Source organism: Melopsittacus undulatus, chromosome 4 (genome assembly GCF_012275295.1).
Source record: "Melopsittacus undulatus isolate bMelUnd1 chromosome 4, bMelUnd1.mat.Z, whole genome shotgun sequence".
Lineage (NCBI taxonomy): Eukaryota > Metazoa > Chordata > Aves > Psittaciformes > Psittaculidae > Melopsittacus > Melopsittacus undulatus.
The window spans coordinates 3,972,941-3,992,462 of record NC_047530.1 but is presented as its reverse complement, the minus strand read 5'-3'; the positions used below and the strand labels follow the sequence as shown (position 1 = coordinate 3,992,462).

At 41.0% G+C, this 19,522-nt stretch overlaps 1 protein-coding gene across 1 annotated transcript in view; it reads right to left on the bottom strand.

Annotated features, from left to right (window-relative positions):
* The window catches only part of TTC17 (tetratricopeptide repeat domain 17), a 62,339-nt gene that overhangs the window by 38,402 nt on the left and 4,415 nt on the right, over nucleotides 1-19,522 (bottom strand). The window contains exons 2-11 of the mRNA XM_005154185.4: nucleotides 7,846-7,935; nucleotides 6,244-6,413; nucleotides 5,125-5,236; nucleotides 3,916-4,047; nucleotides 3,284-3,393; nucleotides 2,883-3,027; nucleotides 2,444-2,583; nucleotides 2,062-2,222; nucleotides 1,638-1,750; nucleotides 53-193 (exon numbers count right to left, since the gene is read on the bottom strand). Of these exons, the coding sequence (XP_005154242.3) occupies nucleotides 53-193; nucleotides 1,638-1,750; nucleotides 2,062-2,222; nucleotides 2,444-2,583; nucleotides 2,883-3,027; nucleotides 3,284-3,393; nucleotides 3,916-4,047; nucleotides 5,125-5,236; nucleotides 6,244-6,413; nucleotides 7,846-7,935 (1,314 nt within the window). The remainder of the gene's footprint in view (nucleotides 1-52; nucleotides 194-1,637; nucleotides 1,751-2,061; nucleotides 2,223-2,443; nucleotides 2,584-2,882; nucleotides 3,028-3,283; nucleotides 3,394-3,915; nucleotides 4,048-5,124; nucleotides 5,237-6,243; nucleotides 6,414-7,845; nucleotides 7,936-19,522) is intronic.

The following is a 19,522-nucleotide window of genomic DNA, read 5'->3' as shown; positions in this document are numbered from 1 at the left end:
CACTCTTTCACAACTCCTCTTTAAAAGGGCAAAGCTTATGCTCTTCACTCACTCTATTGGATTCTACACTCCACACCGAAACAATCGAGCGAGCAACGGGGGAAGACTGCAATGACTGGCTGTGGTCGCTTTGGTTTGCGTGAAGATCCAAGTTCACAGATGTCATACTAGAAGTTGAAGAGTCTTCACCAAACTAGAAACAACAGAAAAACAGTACTTAATAAAGAGATGACGTACATTGGCTGAATTGCTGCACATTATTTTTTCCTGCCATTTGTGTAAGTAAGCCTCACTGATGAGCTGAAATTCAGGTAGCAGGAAAAAAACAAAACCACAGGAAATTTAAGCCTCTTAATCCACTCACAAAGTGAAAAGTAATATTTATGTTGTAAATAAGTCAACAATGAAAACATAAGTGCAAATCAAGCAAAAAAAAAGGTAAAAGGTACTAAGCAAACACTTCTAATAGACCACAAAACCTACTTATCTAGACTGCATAGCTCTAGTACAAGTCAGGGTTACTAAGGCTGATGACTTGCAAAATTATCTTGATAATTAGGGCTGTTTCCTGAACTAGTTACGTGGAAACTCCAGAACAGATTTCACATTACAAAATACATGAAACCACAATCTTTAATTGGAGGCCTAACACAGCAGCAGTGTTGCTTGAGTGGCTGTCGTTGCAGATTTTCAGTATTGGTACACACCTTGCTTCCAAAACTTCCCAATATTCCTCTACCAGGTTTCCTTGGTGCACTGTTTAATTCAAGATATACAATCAGCAAATACAAACCCAGTTTAACACCTTATTTTTGGGCTCACTAGATTCAACACCATTGAGCTCTGCTCCTCCATTTGCTAATTGATTAAGGCAGTTTTGTGCTGCTGGTAAGAAAAAAGACTAAACTGGAAGGAGCATGCAAAAGTTGCATAGCTTGAGTCATACAACAGTGCATAAACTAAAAAAAACTATGATCCACTTTAAAGCTGTGGAGATAGAGATTGATGCAATATTTTAAGCACAATTCTAAGCTGTTATGTTGGAATATTCTTTCCACTAATGAGTAATTCTTGTTCCATATAGCACACAAACATCAGAAAACTCTCTCCTTAGAAAACCTTTGCCTCTTCTTTAACATTAGCTGCCTATTGCTTTTTCCTGGACTCTCTGAAGGAAACTAAACCAGAAAATTAAGCATGTTTTGCTCTTGCAGTATATTTATGTAAGGGAAAGCTGTACTTCCTACAAGGAAATAATTTGGTTATTCTATGCAGGTTGAAAAAGCAAAGGAGTCAATATAGAAGTGGTTGATAATGCATAGTAAACTAAGACTTTGGACTAAAATAATCTTTAAAAATTCAAATAATTCTAATAGTTTCCTTTTCCATGTTAAACAAAGTCTTCCACAGTAAATCCTCCACGTTTCTGTAATTCATGGATGATCTCAGCTTGTATTACCAGCAAAAACTAGCACTAAATGCTTCACAGTCTGGAAAAGAGACTGAATGATTTCTCACTCCAATTACCACACTCAAAACACATCCCCTTTGTCAAGCCTCAAAACAAAGAGGGAATATTTTGTTAACAAGGCAAATGAGATGCAACTTAGAGCAGTGGTATCAATTCACAGACAAACCTGAACATATTCCACATTCTCAAAAATGTCCCCACGGTGATAACGAACAGGTTGGTCCCACTGGCAATGCAAGCTATGCTGTTGACTGCCCAGTCTACAGATCTGATGGTTCCCTGCAGAGCACAACACAATGTCTACTACAAAAGTGAGCTTTTTGAGGAGACAGACACAGCAAACAGTCAACCCCTCTAGCCCCAGTTTGGTCAACCCTTTTTATCTATTTAATCAGCAAAGAGGAAATTCCATATTCTTAGAAAGATGCAAGAACATGTTCAAGACCATATAGCAATCCCTCATTTTAATAAGCAAAACACAACAGCCACTCAGGGCCATGTGTATATATAAAGAAGTTACGTCCTGACATTAATCTGAATACATGCAATTCTTCATTGCTATAATGAGCATGAACTCTAAAAAGCTGTACCTAATTGAGCTTCTTTTGCCATCTGTGTCTCGTGAATGATGTTCCTCAAGATTTGTTCCTCCTGGATAAGCTTGTACTTGTCTAAGACATCTTGTTGCCTAAGGTAATGGTCATGCTGTTTCTGATATTCCTTCAATTCATTTAATGTTCGCTGAAGTGATCTTGAAAAATCAACAGCACAAAAGATTTACTTTGAAGGCTTTTTAAAGTATCAGCTTTTCCTACAGTGTTGCACATTTCTTAAAGTATTCTTACGCATAATTTTATTGAGCAAAGAAATACAGTTGAAAATCATTATTGTATTTGAAAAGTAAATAACTGCTCCAATAGAACAATAAAAGTAAGACTGTACGAACTGCAAGTAGGGTGCTTCTTTCGTTACCTATGCTGGGCTTCCAGTTTTTGCTCAAGTTTTTGCTGACATAGGACGGCATGCTTCCTTTTTACTGCTTGCTCAAACCCTGGTTTGGCTTGTAGAGCATGATCGTAACACAGGACTGAGTGGTTGTACTCTCCAAGCATCTGAAGAAGGACAGAGAAAGAAAGAATTAGCCATTGTCTGGCTGATATTTCACTGAAAATATTCCATTCTTAAAGAAGTCATTAACTCAGATTTTAATTTGTGCTAACAAGGAGCCCATCATTTCTGAAACTCAAACCACTATATCTACCAAAGAAAGGCTGCAGGAGAATATCCCTGGGATATGAAACGCATGTGAAACACGAGACACCGTAAAAGAGTACAGCTTTATAAGTCAAGCCAGACAGGTTAAATATTATTTGGTTTTCTACAGATCTTGAAAAATAAAGATAGTATTTACTGCATATATATTTCCCAAAGTGTAATAGCTGGTAAAGAAGTCGCTGTAATCCAGAGCTGCATGGACCACGATAGCTGCATCTGCAGAGAAGTGAGCCCGATGCAGAATATTTGCCAAATTCACCAGTGCAATATCTTTATTTTGCCTATGAGAAGAAAAAGAAATAACAGCTATTAAAAGAAGATCCAACTGTCTAAGATCATTCATTCATTAGTCATATATTAAATATGTAATTTGATGGAAAATGTCTAAACTACATATGTACCTATTATTGCATATAAAGACTAAGAACAAGTAACATAGCTTTTTCCTTAGGATACAGTCTTGGAAACTAAAACCTGTTTAACTAATTAGGATAACCAGGAAAGCAATCTGAAATAAATCTCCATGGCAATTCTTACCTTGAAGAAAAATGAAGAGCACGCATGGCACATTCTACTACTTGGTATGGCTCATTCTTTATTCGCCAGTAAAAAGAAGCCATATTATAAAGTACCCAGGAAGAAGAGTTCTGCAGTAAAGAGAAACACATTAACTGTACTAAGACACAAACTAAAAGGTTAATCAGGTCTTTAATTACGATGGGATAGAAAGCTGAGCACCAAACCTGCTCTCAGTTATCTGTTTCCTTTGGAAAGCTGCCATTTGACAATAGTTGTGAATGTTCAGGAAGAACAATCTCGCATATGAATGTAGTAAAGAAACTCCTGCCTTTCAAACAGGTAAAAATTCAAGATGAGATTAAATGAAGTGGCAGTAGCTCAATCAGGAGCAGCTTAGCTGGCGTTGAGTGAGGGTTCCTATCTCTTGCAGGAATGCATTCAGTAAGACCATACACATTTCAGTACTATTCCTTTGTTCTTCAAGTTTTGGTTTAAAAGCTTACACATTTTTGCTTAAAATCTTTTCCTTATTACCTTGACAAAGCAATGAATGTGGTTTGCGAGACCACAGAACACATGGTTATTAGAGATGACAGTCAATACCTTTCTAGCACTCTTTCAGGGCATACAGTAAGATTACAGTTTCATACCTTCATTAGTCCATCATAAATACGATGACCTATTTCCTCTATACTTCTTCCCAGCCTCCGGGATAAGTATGTGAAGATTGGATCTTCTTTAGGTAATAAGGGCGCGGAAAGATTAACTCTTTCTTGGACACCCTAAAATATAAATTGAATACAGGTATTTGCTAACACTTCAAATAAAAGCAGAGAAATAGACACAAGAGTATGACCCCCAGGAAAACATAGAGCTTGGGTACTTTACATTCCTATCGCCCTTTCATATCAAGATCTTAGGGACTTGATAGGATAATGCCACCTTTGACACATGAATAATACATATTATTATAGACAGGCAAATACCAGAAGCAGCCAAAAGCAGCCTCTGCCTGTGAATGCTATAGAAGTATTTATTTCTGGTAGCACGATGTATCTGGCAGCTATTGATTTCATTAATGATCACTGAAGCACTTATGTTTGTCAGATTACAGGCACACTCTGAAAGCATCCCTACATCTCTTTCTTCCTTCCGCAACAACAAACATACTCATTTCAAAAGTACATCCGGACCCAGGAACAGAGCTAAAATACTTCAGATCCTATTTTGTCTGTAAGAAAATCCTTATTTGTAGATAAAAAGACTTACAATAAAGTAAGTACCAAGATAAAAGCACTACAGCTGCATTAGAAAATTTGCTTATATGATACTGTTGACAAAACCAGGATTTTTAATGCACCACACTTCCATTGTAACCTTTCTCAAGCAGACAAACTTCTTACTAGTAAAGAACAATTATCTCCTAGGTCACTGACATTCAGACACCAAAGAGACAGCCAACTATGTGAGGAGCTACCTATAAGCCTGCAAATAATTTTCTGCCCCTCAATTTTCATACAGTTTAATGACCCTGTTCAGCATGCTCCACTTTCAACCGAAACAATTCACAAGTTCAAAGCATCTCCAATGAAAGCTACCATTTCACTAATGAAATGTGTGTTATGAAAAGACTCAATTTTCCTAAAAACACCCTCTAAAATAAGGCAACGAATAGCAAGAGGAACAAGATCTGTGTATCTGATGGAACTGTCTTCCTATAGGCAGGGCACAAAAGAAGTCTGAAACTGTCTTGAAAGATTACAGTATCTTTCAAACTGCACTGAGAACTGCCAGAAAGAGTTTTCTATTCCTCTTCGTGATAGGGGTAAAAAATAACATACCTGCATTTGCTCACTTACCCGTAAGTGCTGAAAAGCATGAATACTGTATGGAAGATCTAGAACTTTTGTACAGTCTGGCTGCTGCAGGTCTGGAGGGACTGGTGACTTTGTGTCTATATAGTCTTCTGGGCTGAGGACATAACATAACACAGTAGACTTCAGATTAAAATGTTGCTAAAGTTCGTAAGAGACAGTATTGCAGTTGAAATACAGACACAATACTCCGATTTGACTGTTACAAAACCCTGGTTTTGAGCACATCAGACCATGTCTGATGTCTTCCCACATTTCAGTTGTATCAGAACGTCACCACTATAGGATAAAGCAAACAAATTTCTGTCTGCTTTAGACAGAACATCAGCATTTGGATAAACTCCAAAATATCTCAGTGTAAATCTAGTGTATCACTACTATGATTAATGACCTATCTGGCAGGGAAATGGCAACGCCTGCAAAGTCTCTTCAACCGAAACAAACAAACCCTGGGTATTAGCAAGAAGCCCAAATGAAGGTATCTTCAGATAAAATTAATCTTTTCCCACTTCAAGTACTCATCTGATTGTGTTATTATTAAAACTACAAAACCAAACCAGTCAGCCCTGAAGATGAATTGCCAGTGAAGCTGAATGTCAAGCTGGCTGTCCCTGCATCCCTTACTTCTAAACACAAGGGATGAAATATGACCAGAAAGTTCAACTACTTGGTAATCAAAAGCATTTCATTCACATTTCAGTCAAGCCAGTTCTCACTACAAGATGTGTATCTAGCTCCAAACATCCAAAGCACACTCTGGCAAATTCAACCCTCTTCTACATGATGCATGTCAGTTTTAAGTCATGTCTGGTTGTATCAGTTCAGAGTTACGGTGGCAGAACTGACTGGGAGCCTAGGAATAGAATGGAGAAGTTTCAGGGCATGGCTAACATGGACAGTTAGTGGGAGACAGTATTTCTGTGTCGTACCCTTTCATAATCAGTGGCAGAGGTTGTTTCACTTTTATTCCACACTAACACAAAATAAAACAACTGTCATCTAAAGGAGAGGCAGTGATAGCATTTTTCTGTTTACTTGCTTTTAGAGGTTTTGTTGATCCTTTTTTTGTTCAGTAAAAACCTTAAAATATAAGCATCTTATTACCGGATATCTTTGCTCTCTAAGGTGATGTACGTGCCATCGTAAAGATCTAGGTCCCCCAAGGGCACCTTGGCTTTAATGCAGTCTGGATCCTCTTTATTATGCCTTTGTTCCAGCCCTGTGTCTCTGTCCTCGTTTTCCTCTATATGAATCTTTTGAGCAACTAACTGTTTCTGTAGGAATAAAACAAAAAGAAGAATGTATAACACATGAGAGCAAACTCTACAGATGCTACGAGTTGAACAGTCCAACTTTTTCCTTAAAGTCCCTCTGAAGAAAATCTAAAAGCTCTCTTTAAATTTTGGGAATATTTTCCTGTATTTTATAACATCTGGAGGACATGTTTTGATTTAGATGGAATATAAATACTTTCATTAGAGATACACAACTTGAACAGGACATTATCTCTCCTGCTGTACCTAAAAAGAGGGCTAATAGCATTTCAAATTTATGGTAGGACATTCAGAAAAGGAAGAAACAGTTGTTAACGGTACATCAACTTTTCAACTGACCCTTCTTCAGTTTAAGACCTCATGGAAATAATAGAGATTTCAAATAAAATGAACTTCTTAAGTATAACTGAGGTGGCAGGTTAATGCAAGAATTGAGACTAATTTATATAGATTAGCTTATGATGTGCCTTAGGAGCTACCTGTTGCCCTAAAGCTCATAGGTATTGATTAGCAAAAGCGGTGAATAGACTAATGATCTGTCACAGCACAGTAAGTTATATTTCAGTCTCACTAGATCTGTAAATTGCAGACTCATTAAATATCATCAGGATTGGTATGTGTGATGTAAGAAAATTTGCATTTTTAATTAAAGCCATAATTACACAATACTATGCAATACCAGAGATATATACAGTAGTAGCAGCCTGTAGATCTTACCAATAACTTCTGCTGAAAGTCATTTGTATGCCACAAATTGTAGATTAGTAATTTCCAAGCCCACAACCCATGTCCTGAAAAACTTATAACTGTTGTTCCATCCACAGGTAAAATGCCCATTACCACAAAAATGAGTATACCTCGAAGAGAAAGGCTGGCTGAATACAATCACATAGCAGTCCTACTCTTTTCTCCTCCCTTCCACTTCTCCCATTCACCTAAAGCTACCTCTGGTGCTCAGCTAACTTCCCAGTTAGCTAGTTATGTCAATCTGACAAAACCAAAGCTGACACACAGAAAGGAGTGCACAGCCTATGCTGTATTTACCAGTTTGAAGTTCAGTAAAGCCCTTTTCAGAAGGGTGTTCTCAGACCCTTTTTCAACAATAAATGGGCTTGAGGAAAAACAAGTGACCTTCTCTGTACTCTTCTGGAATACAGCAACAGAATCCAGTACCTAAACGACTTTACTTAAAAATGTCAGGATTTATGGATAACAACAGGGAATGGTACAACTGATAACCTGGACAATAATAACCTGTTGAGCAAACTTAAGGCACAAAATTCTTGAGATCTAAAGAATCATTCATCCTTTCACTGAAGCAGAATTATGCACATAATAACTTCTGCTCCCCATCTAAAGCTATCCCTAAAAAGTCTATGGAAAAAACCCAGTATTTTCAGAAATCAGTTAGTACTTAACATTAATGCTTTACCTCCAGTTCTTTGAGGTAGTTAACGGTTGTTTCTTGTCTCATTAGTATTACCAAGTCATGTGGGTTCCTCAAGTTCATTGGTGAATCCACCTGCAAGATATTTCAACAGCTCATCATGTAAGACATTCTCCTAAAAAGATTTGATTTTAAAAGGTAAGAAGTTATGTTCATTCAACTACAGCTTGTCTGTTCAGAGATCTTCTGTTCACTCAGCATTATAATATGCCCATAACTTCAATCTGTACTTCGAACAACACTGTTATTTCAGAATCCAAGTCAAATCAGGCTTTAATTTTAACCCTATTTTAGTTTATTCAGGCACACAACTTCTAAGCGTAAGAGGCAAGTAAATTTCTCACAACAAACGTTACTAAGAGTACCTGTTTCCATCCCTGGCAGTGTTCAAGGCCAGGTTGGACAGAGCCTTGGGTGCCATGGTTTAGCGTGAGGCATCTCTGCCCATGGCAGCGGGGTTGGAACTGGATGATCTTCAGATACTTTCCAGCCCTAACTATTATATGATTCTACCTACTGCTATAATTCTAGATACCAAGTACCCCCAATGATCCAGAGAAGCACAGAATATACCATATCAGTATTGATACCATATTGATGTTGTTATTGAAGTATTAAAGCCTACAGCATTTTACTTACATATATTCATATTTCCATATACATATTGGAATGTACATATTTCAATACATGTTTCGTATTTCCTCCTATGGGCCCCACATCACTTTGAGTGGTTGCACACAAACTCAGTTATGTACTGAATGTAGCACTTGTTATGCCTCATTTGCTAGGAAGACTACTGCGGTATGTAGAAGTGAATGAGATATGAATTTGCAAAGAAAACAAGGGAAAGTTTTACTGTGTTTAAAGCACTTATGACCCATTCTTAAATTGCACTGCTTGCATGATACTACACAAGTGACTGAGAGCAAAGGCAAGCTTCAGCTCTACTTTCAGTGACAAACAGCATCTGGGGAGCAATTTTTTTGCTGAACGTTATGTGGGCATCACCATTTAGAAAGCTTTATTCTGAAAGATGAAGGAACTTGGCTGATCATTCATTCAGAAACAGAACGATGTTGAGGGGCAACTTCTATTTTCAACTTCTGATAAAACAGTCTCATGAGAGTTAGGTCTGAATTTAGGGTTTGGGAATTTGGAGTGGGATGTTACCACTCCAGCATGCACTGGCTGACAGAAGAGCAATACAACAAGTACCAGGTTCATATCAACTACGATCTGGCAGCAGCAATCAAAGTGACAACAATCAAACAGCAATGTCACAGAATTCATTCATAAAGTCATGGCAATCTACCAGGAAATAATCTCACATTAAACAGCATGCATGGCATTTTTCCTTACTCTTTAGATTTTCACTTCTGGATCTGACCTCAGTTTATCACCAGCAGATGACACGATAGTAATGATAGCAATGTTTTCTAATGATAGTAAAATCCTTCAACCTAGTAAAAAGTTTACAGTTCTATAATTCTATTACTATATGATTTCATTAGTATATTTTTATATGATTCTATTACTAAATAACCTTAGCAGTGTGTAAATAAAATCTTTAAAACCAAAACTTTACTACTAAATCCAACCTTGTATTTATTTACATCTGATTTTTTTTTCTCACTCTGAAAGTTTAAGATTTCCACAGCAAGAAACTTTCACAGTAAAGACTATTATTAGCTCCATTTTAGGTGCAATAATTGCATTTGAATGGAAAAGATAAGCAACTACATTGGACAATCACGCAGGGTTTGCAAAGGCAACTTAAGCCAGCACATCCAATGCATTCAGAGCACTTTTGACAGCTTGTGAAATGAGATGAACATACTGTATCAGTCCTCATACTCTTCAGTTTATACATTTACAATATAAAGGCATCACAGAATGAGAACTGAGCCAGTAAAAAGCACTCAGAACTATATGAAAATGCTATATAACACAAATACACAAAGGAAACAGATTCTTAATTGAAAACCACAAGAGATCTCATGATATCATGCCTGCAAATGGAGAAAACAATGCCAACTTGGCCTTCAACAAGCATGAGTTTGAGGATGATGGTGCTCAAACTTAAGAACTTCCTAGCATTTAAAGTGCAATTTCTTGAACTGTTTACATTGATCCAAAAAGGAAAAGGAGCCAAGCAGAGAAATTCTCCCTTTTCCTACTACCTGTAATCCTATAGCTCCGCTGAGGAACAGACTGGCTGAAAAATAAGAGATCAAACAATTAGTTTTCAGCCACATCAGCAGATGAGTCTGAACTGGACTCAGGTGCACCCTTCATCACCCTGCTCTCTATAGCAAGAGCCATGTGGCTCATGAACTGCAACCTGTTCCTCTTACCCAGGCAGCAATGCTGTCAAGACTTGGGGTCCATTATTCACCACTTAAAACATCCCTCCACAGATTAAACACATTTTATTTTACAGTGCCAGCCAATTCCACAGCTGGAAGATGACCAAGCTGACCAAGCTGACCTACAGAGTACTGTGAAGAGTACCAGTACTACATCTGCCGTCAAGAAATGCAGTAGTCCAAATAAAACTAATTTGATGGATACCTGGAGACTGTTCTGGATTACATTGCTTCCTTCCCACAAGAAAAATACTCTAAGGCCTCTAGATTTTAGAAGATACTGGTTTCATTCAGTATCATGTTATGCTTTTGCTCCTACAGACACTCCCAACCCCTAACTTAACAGTCATCCAGAGACTGATCAGGTTGTGGAAATGCCTCCAGTTTCAAGAAAGTACCTAAACCAAAACAAGAAGCAGCTGGTTCCACCAAAGCAGTTCTGCATCTTCATAGCATCCACTGCAGAAAGTACTTCTTTGGACAGAAAAGAGCAAGCAACATGAATGGTACTAGATCATGTTGAGGAAAGAGCATGTTATATCTACAATTGCATAAGATCTTATGGTAAAAGTGTATATTCATCAGCTCATTGCTATGGCTCCCCTCTTCTATGACAGCTCAGGGATTTGCAAATAATTATGCATTAAAACCCCCCTGCTGTGAAATATGTGGCCTCCATTTACTAAGCATCACTAGATTTGCTGATGATACAGTCCTGGGACTGCTGGGATGAATTAAGGTTTGTATTTGCTCTGAGCACTGCTGAATATGTGCCTGATACAGCATCTGCATGTAAAGTCAGTTTTTATGCAATTAGCTAGTAAGAAAAGCAGCACAAAACTTGGCTCTGGAAACTAGCATAGGTCTCACTTCAATTAAAACCTCATTAGAGGGCAGGTAGTATTTCAACACTGTAAGATCAAATATCAAGGTGTTGTCAAATGCCTCTTTTTACCTTAGGATTGAATCTACTGCCAGGCAGGACTTGGTCTCACTTTAGAGTGTTATGCCCTCTTCCCTGCCACATAAAAGGCTGCAGATACACACACACACAGTGTTAAAAAACGTTTCATATTTGATGCTTCCTGTCACGTTTCAGATGGGAGCTGAGGATGCTATCATAAATTCAAATTGCCTTAGAAATGGTAGCTTCACTCTCATGACACTGGCCTACTACAGATTCACCCTTCATAGAATCAGATTGATTTGAGTTGGAAAGGACCTTAAGATCATCCAGTTCCAACCCCCTGCCATGGGCAGGGACACCTCACACAAGACCATGTTTTCATGAGAAAATGAACATGAGCCAGCTTCAGTGTGCACTCACAGCCCAGAAAGCAACCGTATCCTGGGATGCATCAAAAGGAGCGTGACCAGCAGGGAGAAGGAGCTGATCCTGCCCCTCTGTTCTCGTGAGACCTCACCTGGAGCATTGTGTGCAGTTCTGGTGTCCTCAACATAAAAAGGACATGGAACTGTTGGAACAAGTCCAGAGCAGGCCACGAGGATGAACCTCCTGTATGGAGACAGGCTGAGAAAGTTGGGGCTGTTCAGGCTGGAGAAGAGAAGGCTGCATGGAGACCTCATAGCAGCCTTCCAGTATCTGAAGGGGGGATACAGGGATGTTGGGGAGGGACTCTTCATTAGGGACTGTAGTGACAGGACAAGGGGTGATGGGTTGAAACTTAAACAGCAGAGGTTTAGACTGGATCTAAGGAAGAAATTCTTTACTGTAAGGGTGGTGAGACACTGGAATGGGTTGCCCAGGGAAGTTGTGAATGCTCCATCCCTGGCAGTGTTCAAGGCCAGGTTGGACAGAGCCTTGGGTGCCATGGTTTAGTGTGAGATGTCCCTGCCCATGGCAGGGGGGTTGGAACTGGATGATCTCAAGGTCTTTTCCAACCCTAAATATTCTATGATTCTATGTTGCCCAAGGCTCTGTCCAACCTGGCCTTGAACACTGCCAGGGATGGAGCATTCACAACATCCTTTGGGCAACCTGTTCCATGCAAAGTCTGTTGTGCCTCATCATCTGATGAGGGGAGCGAAACACAGATGTTGTGATTTAGCTCACCCTTTCCAAAAGGTAAGCAACTCCCTGTAAGGCTCTGCTGGGATGAAGCAGAACAGACGTCAACCTGCCCAGCACCTACAGCTTCATGGTGATGAGAGCAGAGACGCCTGCACCACAACAGATGCTTGTTCTGACTAACTCAAAGCATTAGGCTGATGCCAAAGCACCACACTCAGTTACTCTTCCTCCAAACTGCTGAAACAGTGACATTCAAGATTAATTGCTTGAAATGCAAGAATCTGACTTCAATTCAAACACAGTAAAGAAGGAAAGAAACAGTGCTGAAAAGCCTTCCTTGAACCCCTGGCGGCTCTTACAGCTACAGTGCAGAAAGCCTGCCAGCAAACCACTTCTAGAATAAGTGTTCTCTGTTCAACTTTGCCCAAAGGTGAAAGCTTTATAAAGCACAGTTCAAATTTATTCACCATCACAAAGTACACCAAGAACCTGACTCAGCAAGAAACACACAGGATTTGTGTAACAAAATAGCCCAGAACATCAGAGTTGAATCAAACCGTGAAGTTTTGGAGCACCTCCTGTGTTACCTGCATATATCAAAGTCATTGAATAACTACACTTGTGTAAGTTTTGCCAGAACTTTTGGCATATTTTCCCCTACAATTCTGTTATAAATGAGGGCCAATGAATGCCTCAGTCAACTATTTATAGGTAAGACAACTTCTTAAAGTACCGGGCAAATCCCACCACTAACTGAGGCACAGGAATACCAAAAATCAGTGCCTCTGCATGTACTAAAAGCATTCTACTACACGTAGAAGGCAGATTATGACAGAAAGAAGCTGGAAAAGATACTACATCAAATGATGATGTACAGCTAAATGGCTCCTCGTGGTTGTTTTATAGACTTGCTTTACAGGTAGTGGATCTTTTGTTACCATGCTTGCAAAATGAAGGCAATTCCCACTCAAATAGGCTGGAACCGCTTGCAGTTGTAGTTGCAGTTTCAAGTGGCAGTGAAGCATCTAAAAACTGATGTTTGCTTTTGGTTATATTCTTGCTGTCTTTGAGTACTCTATATTCCAACACAGTATTCCTGAAAAAGCTACCAAAAATCTGTGTATGTTTCAGTGCAAGACAAGCGTTGGCTTATCCAAATGATGAACAGGGACTGTCAGAAGATACTTGTTCAAGGGATGTCAATGAAAACTTCATGCAGAAGAACAATGTGGACTTGAGTTTTTGAGTATTGAGCCATTTCAAAGCTCACAGCTGCAGAATCTGTTAACAAACAGCATTAGGTGTTTAGATATTATTTAGAGTAGCTGCACTATAGGAAAAACAGAAGCTTTAAGCACTTGTAGCACTTCAAGCCTAAAACTTAACCATGTCGCAGCACTATTTGAATAGGTGTGCTCAACTGAGATCACTTCCAGAGAGGGCACAAGCTACAAGTACCATAGATAACAAATCTAAATACAAAGAAAAACGAGACTTTATTTATAAAACCACTTGTAGTCTTTAAGTATGACCAAAGACACATTGCAGACAAAACCTCTCACTGAGGTTTATATTCTACAGTACCAAAACAAATGCCAGCCAAACACACTGTTGAATCAAAACAAGAAATGGAGAGATCACTAATACAGAATCATAGAATAGTTAGGGTTGGAAAGGACCTTAAGATCATCCAGTTCCAAACCCCCTGCCATGGACAGGGACACCTCACACTAAACCATAGCACCCAAGGCTCTGTCCAACCTGGCCTTGAACACCATCAGGGATGGAGAATTCACAGCTTCCCTGGGCAACCCATTCCAGTACCTCAGCACCCTCACAGTAAAGAAATTCTTCCTTAGATCCAATCTAAACTTCCCCTGTTTAAGTCTTACCCCTTGTCCTATCACTACAGCCCCTAATGAAGAGTCCCTCACCAGCATCCCTATATCCCCCCTTCAGATACTGGAAGGCTGCTATGAGGTCTCCACGCAGCCTTCTCTTCTCCAGGCTCAACAGCCCCAACTTTCTCAGCCTGTCTCCATACAGGAGGTGCTCCAGTCCCTGATCATCCTCGTGGCCTGCTCTGGACTTGTTCCAACAGTTCCATGTCCTTTTTATGTTGAGGACACCAGAACTGCACACAATGCTCCAAGTGAGGTCTCACGAGAGCAGAGTAGAGGGGCAGGATCACCTCCTTTGACCTGCTGGTCACGCTCCTTTTGATGCAGCCCAGGATACGGTTGCTTTCTGGGCTGTGAGCACACACTGAAGCTGGCTCATGTTCACTTTCTCATTGACCAACACCCCCAAGTCCTTCTCCGCAGGAGTATCCTGAATTTCCTTTTTGCCCAACCTGTAGCTGTGCCTGGGATTGCTCCGACCCAGGTGTAGGACCTTGCACTTGGCATGGTTAAACTTCATGAGGTTGGCATCAGCCCACCTCACAAGTGTGTCAAGGTCCCTCTGGATGGCATTCCTTCCCTCCAACGTATCAACAAAACCACACAGCTTGGTGTCATCGGCAAACTTGCTGAGGGCACACTCAATCCCACTGTCCATGTCACTGACAAAGATGTTAAACAAGACTGGTTCCAACACCAATTCCTGAGGGACACCACTCGTTACTGGTCTCCAGCCGGACATTGAGGCATTGACCACAACTCTTTGCGTACAGTCATCTAGCCAGTTCTTTATCCACTGAGTGGTCCACCTATCAAATTGATGTATCTCCAATTTAGAGACAAGGATGTCGTGTGGGACAGTGTCGAACGCTATGCAGAAGTCCAGGTAGATGACGTCAACTGCTCCACCCCCGTCCGTCACTTCTGTAGCCCCATCATAGAAGGCCACCAAATTGGTCAGACAGGATTTCCCCCTAGTAAAGCCATGCTGGCTGTCATCAAGCACCTTGTTGTTTTTCATGTGCCCTAGCATGCCTTCCAAGAGAATCTGCTCCCAGATTTTGCCAGGCACAGAGGTGAGACTGACTGGTCTGTAATTCCCCGGGTCATCCATTTTCCCCTTCTTGAAAATGGGGGTTATATTTCCCTTTTTCCAGTCGTCAGGAACTTCACCTGACTGCCATGATTTTTCAAACATGATGGACAGTGGCTTAGCAACTTCATTCACCAGCTCCTTCAGGACCCATGGATGGATTTCAGATACATCAGTAATGAACCAGTCCTTGTTTTCCTAAAGACAGACTGATTCCTGCTGCCTGACCCCTGCCAAATCCTAAAAATACTGTGTTCTAAAGTTGAAAGTACAGAAAAGGAACACTACTAATTAGACTTACAAGACACCTATAAAAGGTCAACCCTGAGCAGTGATTTCTTCGGCAAATGGAACAGCAGACAACCTATTAGTTTTTTTCCTGGTTAAACTTTAAGGGAAATTACTTTATCCAGTGATGTTTTTTTAGGGCAGGCACTTTATGCCAGGGTTCTCATTTCCTCTCTGGAATAAGTAGTAATTAGGTAGGGATTCAGCTTTAAATGTTAAAAGAAGAGTTCAGCTACACGAAGTAACAGTGGATTTCAGAGTCTTGCTAACTTTGCTCTTTTGGGCTTTGATGGGGGCCTTCATGCAAACATGCTAGGGCCACTTCCACACTGTCCTTGTGCTGTGAAGCTCACTGTCATGGTTTAAAACCAAGTCCACACAGCTCATGCACTCACTCCCCCCCTTGCTCCCCCAACTCCCGGAGAGTTAGGAAGGAGAATCCAAAGAATGTAGCCCCCATGGGTTGAGATAAGAACAGTTTAATAGCTAAGGTATAACATAAATCACTACTGCTACTACTACTACAAATAATAATGATAAAGCCAATAACAAGTGAAGAGAATACAACACCTCACCCATAACTCACCCCACCCTGCCCGACCGAGCACCGACCGATACCTCCTCCAACCCCCCAGAGCTCCAGCCCTTCCAGGTCTCTCCCAGTTACATGCTGGGCATGACGTGCTATGGTATGGAATACCTCTTTGGCTAGCCTGGGTCAGTTGTCCTGTCTCTCTTTCCCCCTGGGCTCCCCTCTTCCCTGGCAGAGCATGAGGCTCAGAAAAGGCCTTGGACAAACCAAACATTTGAGCAGTAACTCAAAACATACTTGCTATCAGCAACTGTTCCCAGCCCAAAGGTCAAAACACAGCACTGCACCAGCTACCAAGAAGGAGAAAACATGACTGCTGCTGCTAAAACCAGGACACTCACAACATGGGGAAGCCATGCCAGGTACCAACCACAGCTTTTACCACAGATTAATCAGTTTGGAACAGTTTATTTGTATCAGCTTGTCAGTTTGCCCCATACTTCTCTGAAAAGACAGGATGAGAGGCCAAGGAAATCGAAGTGTGAAGATGCTAAGAGGAACAGGAGCTGGGAGCCACCCTGTGCCCAAGGGAGACAGGCTGTACAGAAACACCAGGAGTGAAGGAGTGACCAATTCAGCTTGGACTTAAACTGAAACAGAGGAAGTTCAGATTAGATATAAGGAAGAAGTTCTTGCTGTGAGGGTGCTGAGGCACTGGAATGGATTGCCCAGGGAAGTTGTGAATGCTCCATCCCTGGCAGTGTTCAAGGCCAGGCTGGACAGAGACTTGGGTGCCATGGTTTGGTGTGAGGTGTCACTGCCTATGGCAGGGGGGTTGGAACTGGATGATCTTAAGGTCCTTTCCAACCCCAAGCATTCTATGATTCTATAACATGGTGCTACCAGCCACTGCTGAGGCCTTCTGGACTTACACACTGAACCACCTTGGCATATATTACTATGCAAGGCTAAATCCAGATGTTTTTGTATTAAAGCTTTGCTGTCGGTATACAAAACCTGGCACAGACTGCAGCAGGCATGAGGGGCATGACACCAACAGCCTTATTTCAGCAGCTTTTCAGTTCTGCCTCTTTGCTCCTTCGCCTCACATGCAAATCTTTCACTGCTGAGCTGAGAACAGTGAAATGCACTTCCCCACCGCTGCCCCAAAGAGCAGAACATTTGCATTTCTGACTGCACTCCACACACAGGCTACCATAAGACCTATTTCTATCAAATTCAGGTCTAGCCATGACCTTCACAGCGATACAGAGAGACAGAGGCTGCAGTCCCCTGTGAGCAGGCAGGTTCTAGGTCAGCAACACCGTACTGGGGACAAGGGCATTGAGTGTCTCAGCCAGTCGCTACACAAGATGCTCAGGTGCCAATGTTTCAAACATACTTAAAAAAAGCAGAAAATTTAAAGGGAAAGAAGTTTTTAAAATGATTATTTTTCACACCAGAGGAAGGCCTAAATCCTACAGCCCTTTGGTGATCAACTGGCAAGTTTTAAAACACAGCAAGTTTCCCTGAGGATGAGCTGACCTATGCTTCAAAACCATCATGCTTCAGCTCATCAACCTGGGGTTGGATGGCAGCTAATGGAATACAGCAGACTCACACCAACCTCCAGCCCAGGTCTGTCTGCAGTCACTCAAAGAGGCACCAGTAACAGTTTTGGGGAAGGGATGCTACCTGACACACTTCAGTAAGAACAAATCATGTGGGTTCTTTTGTTTGGTTGGGGTTGTTTCGCTTAGCAGACAACACACTTGGAAGGATAAGAAATGCAATGAATAAAGAGGTCATACAGCCAAGCAAACTAACCCTTAGAGAAAGCGCAAAGTGAACATCCAGCTGTCACTGTCAAGAGACAGCTGAGTGACTGCTTCATACACCACAGAAGATGCTTTTGTACGGAGCAGATAGCTTTTTATTTGACTGCAATTGATTTTCAGCTTCCCTTGGGTTTGGATGGTTGCTTTTCCTACAGTCTTTAGCATATGGGCCACTGCTTTCATCTCAACCTGTTTGCATGCACACACAGTCAGATGATAGACATCAGTAATGCAATAACCAACTCTAAAGCCATTCATGAACCATGTTGCCTTGCTGCAACTTGAGGCACACTTGCACTCAAATCCACAACCAATCGAACAACTGTTAGGTTATATCTCCTCTCTATACTTATACTAAGCCAGAACTGAGCACACTACTGCACTATGTGAAATTCAGATGTCTTCTTAGCCCTGAACAGGCCAACCAGCACTGCTTGCTCACCCTCTCCTCCAGATCATTTCTAACGAACTTCAAGACACACAACAGCACATTAGAAACAAAACAACTTTTTGCCAACTCAGATTCTTTGCCAGAAGCTCTCTGCTCCTGGCAGCACTTCCCCAGTCCTGCTCTGGACCATCTGCCTGGGAGGCTTCTTTGCTTCTTTTAGTTCAGTTACTCAGAACTAACTTCTTCAGCGGTTACATTAGTCCACATGAAGACAGTCCTTTGTGTCCCTGCAAGCTTGCTTGGCTTTAATTGCCTCCATCAAGGGCTCTTTAGAAAGACCCCACCGCAGCTCTGCTATGTCAGGTCTCTGAGAGGTGATAGCAGTTGGTCCCCATCAGTAGAGCCATGAATAACTACTGAAATTGTTTCCTGCATCGCATTTAATCTGTCAACTGTTCATCCTCTGCATGAACAAGTTTTTCTCTCCTTTTGAAGTACACTTGTATTTCTGTGGCTTCCCTACTGGCAGGCAAGCACTGTCTAAAATCAGTTATATATTAGCCTGAACTTTATACCCCGAGTTGTGAAATGACAAGGTTTATAAACGTGCACTGAGCAGATATAATCTCATTAAAGAGAGACAATTACTCAGTCCCTGGCTTTGCAGGAACACACATCTGCAGGTGGACTCGGACTAAAAGAAAAATACAAACTGATCCAGAGAATGATGTATCTGACCTGAAAACAGGCTACTAGAGCAGCAGAAACAGCTTGATGGCTTTTCTCTTGATGGCTGAGACAACAAAATGTTACATGCGCTGCTGGGAATTAATTGGTTTCATCATTCAGAAATGCTCACTCGAAACTGGAACAGCAGCGCTTGCTTAGAGAGCGCTCCCATTTACTAGATGAGATGTTGCTGATACCTAGAGAACTGTTCAGTTTGCATTCATTTTGCCATCCCTGTCAGGTTGTTACAGCACTAGGTATTGCAGTGAGAGTCTCAGGGTACTGCTAGTGGTCTTACGGCACAGGAAAATCAATCTCACTTGAATGTAGTCTCATATGAAAGGCTCACACCCTTGCTGTGCTACAAGGAGAAACAGCTAACAAAGATCTTACAGCAACAACATAAACTATTTTCACCCTTCTTCCCCCAGATACTACATTTTGTATATTGGCCATGATCTCATCCATAGCACACTTTGGTAACACAGAAAT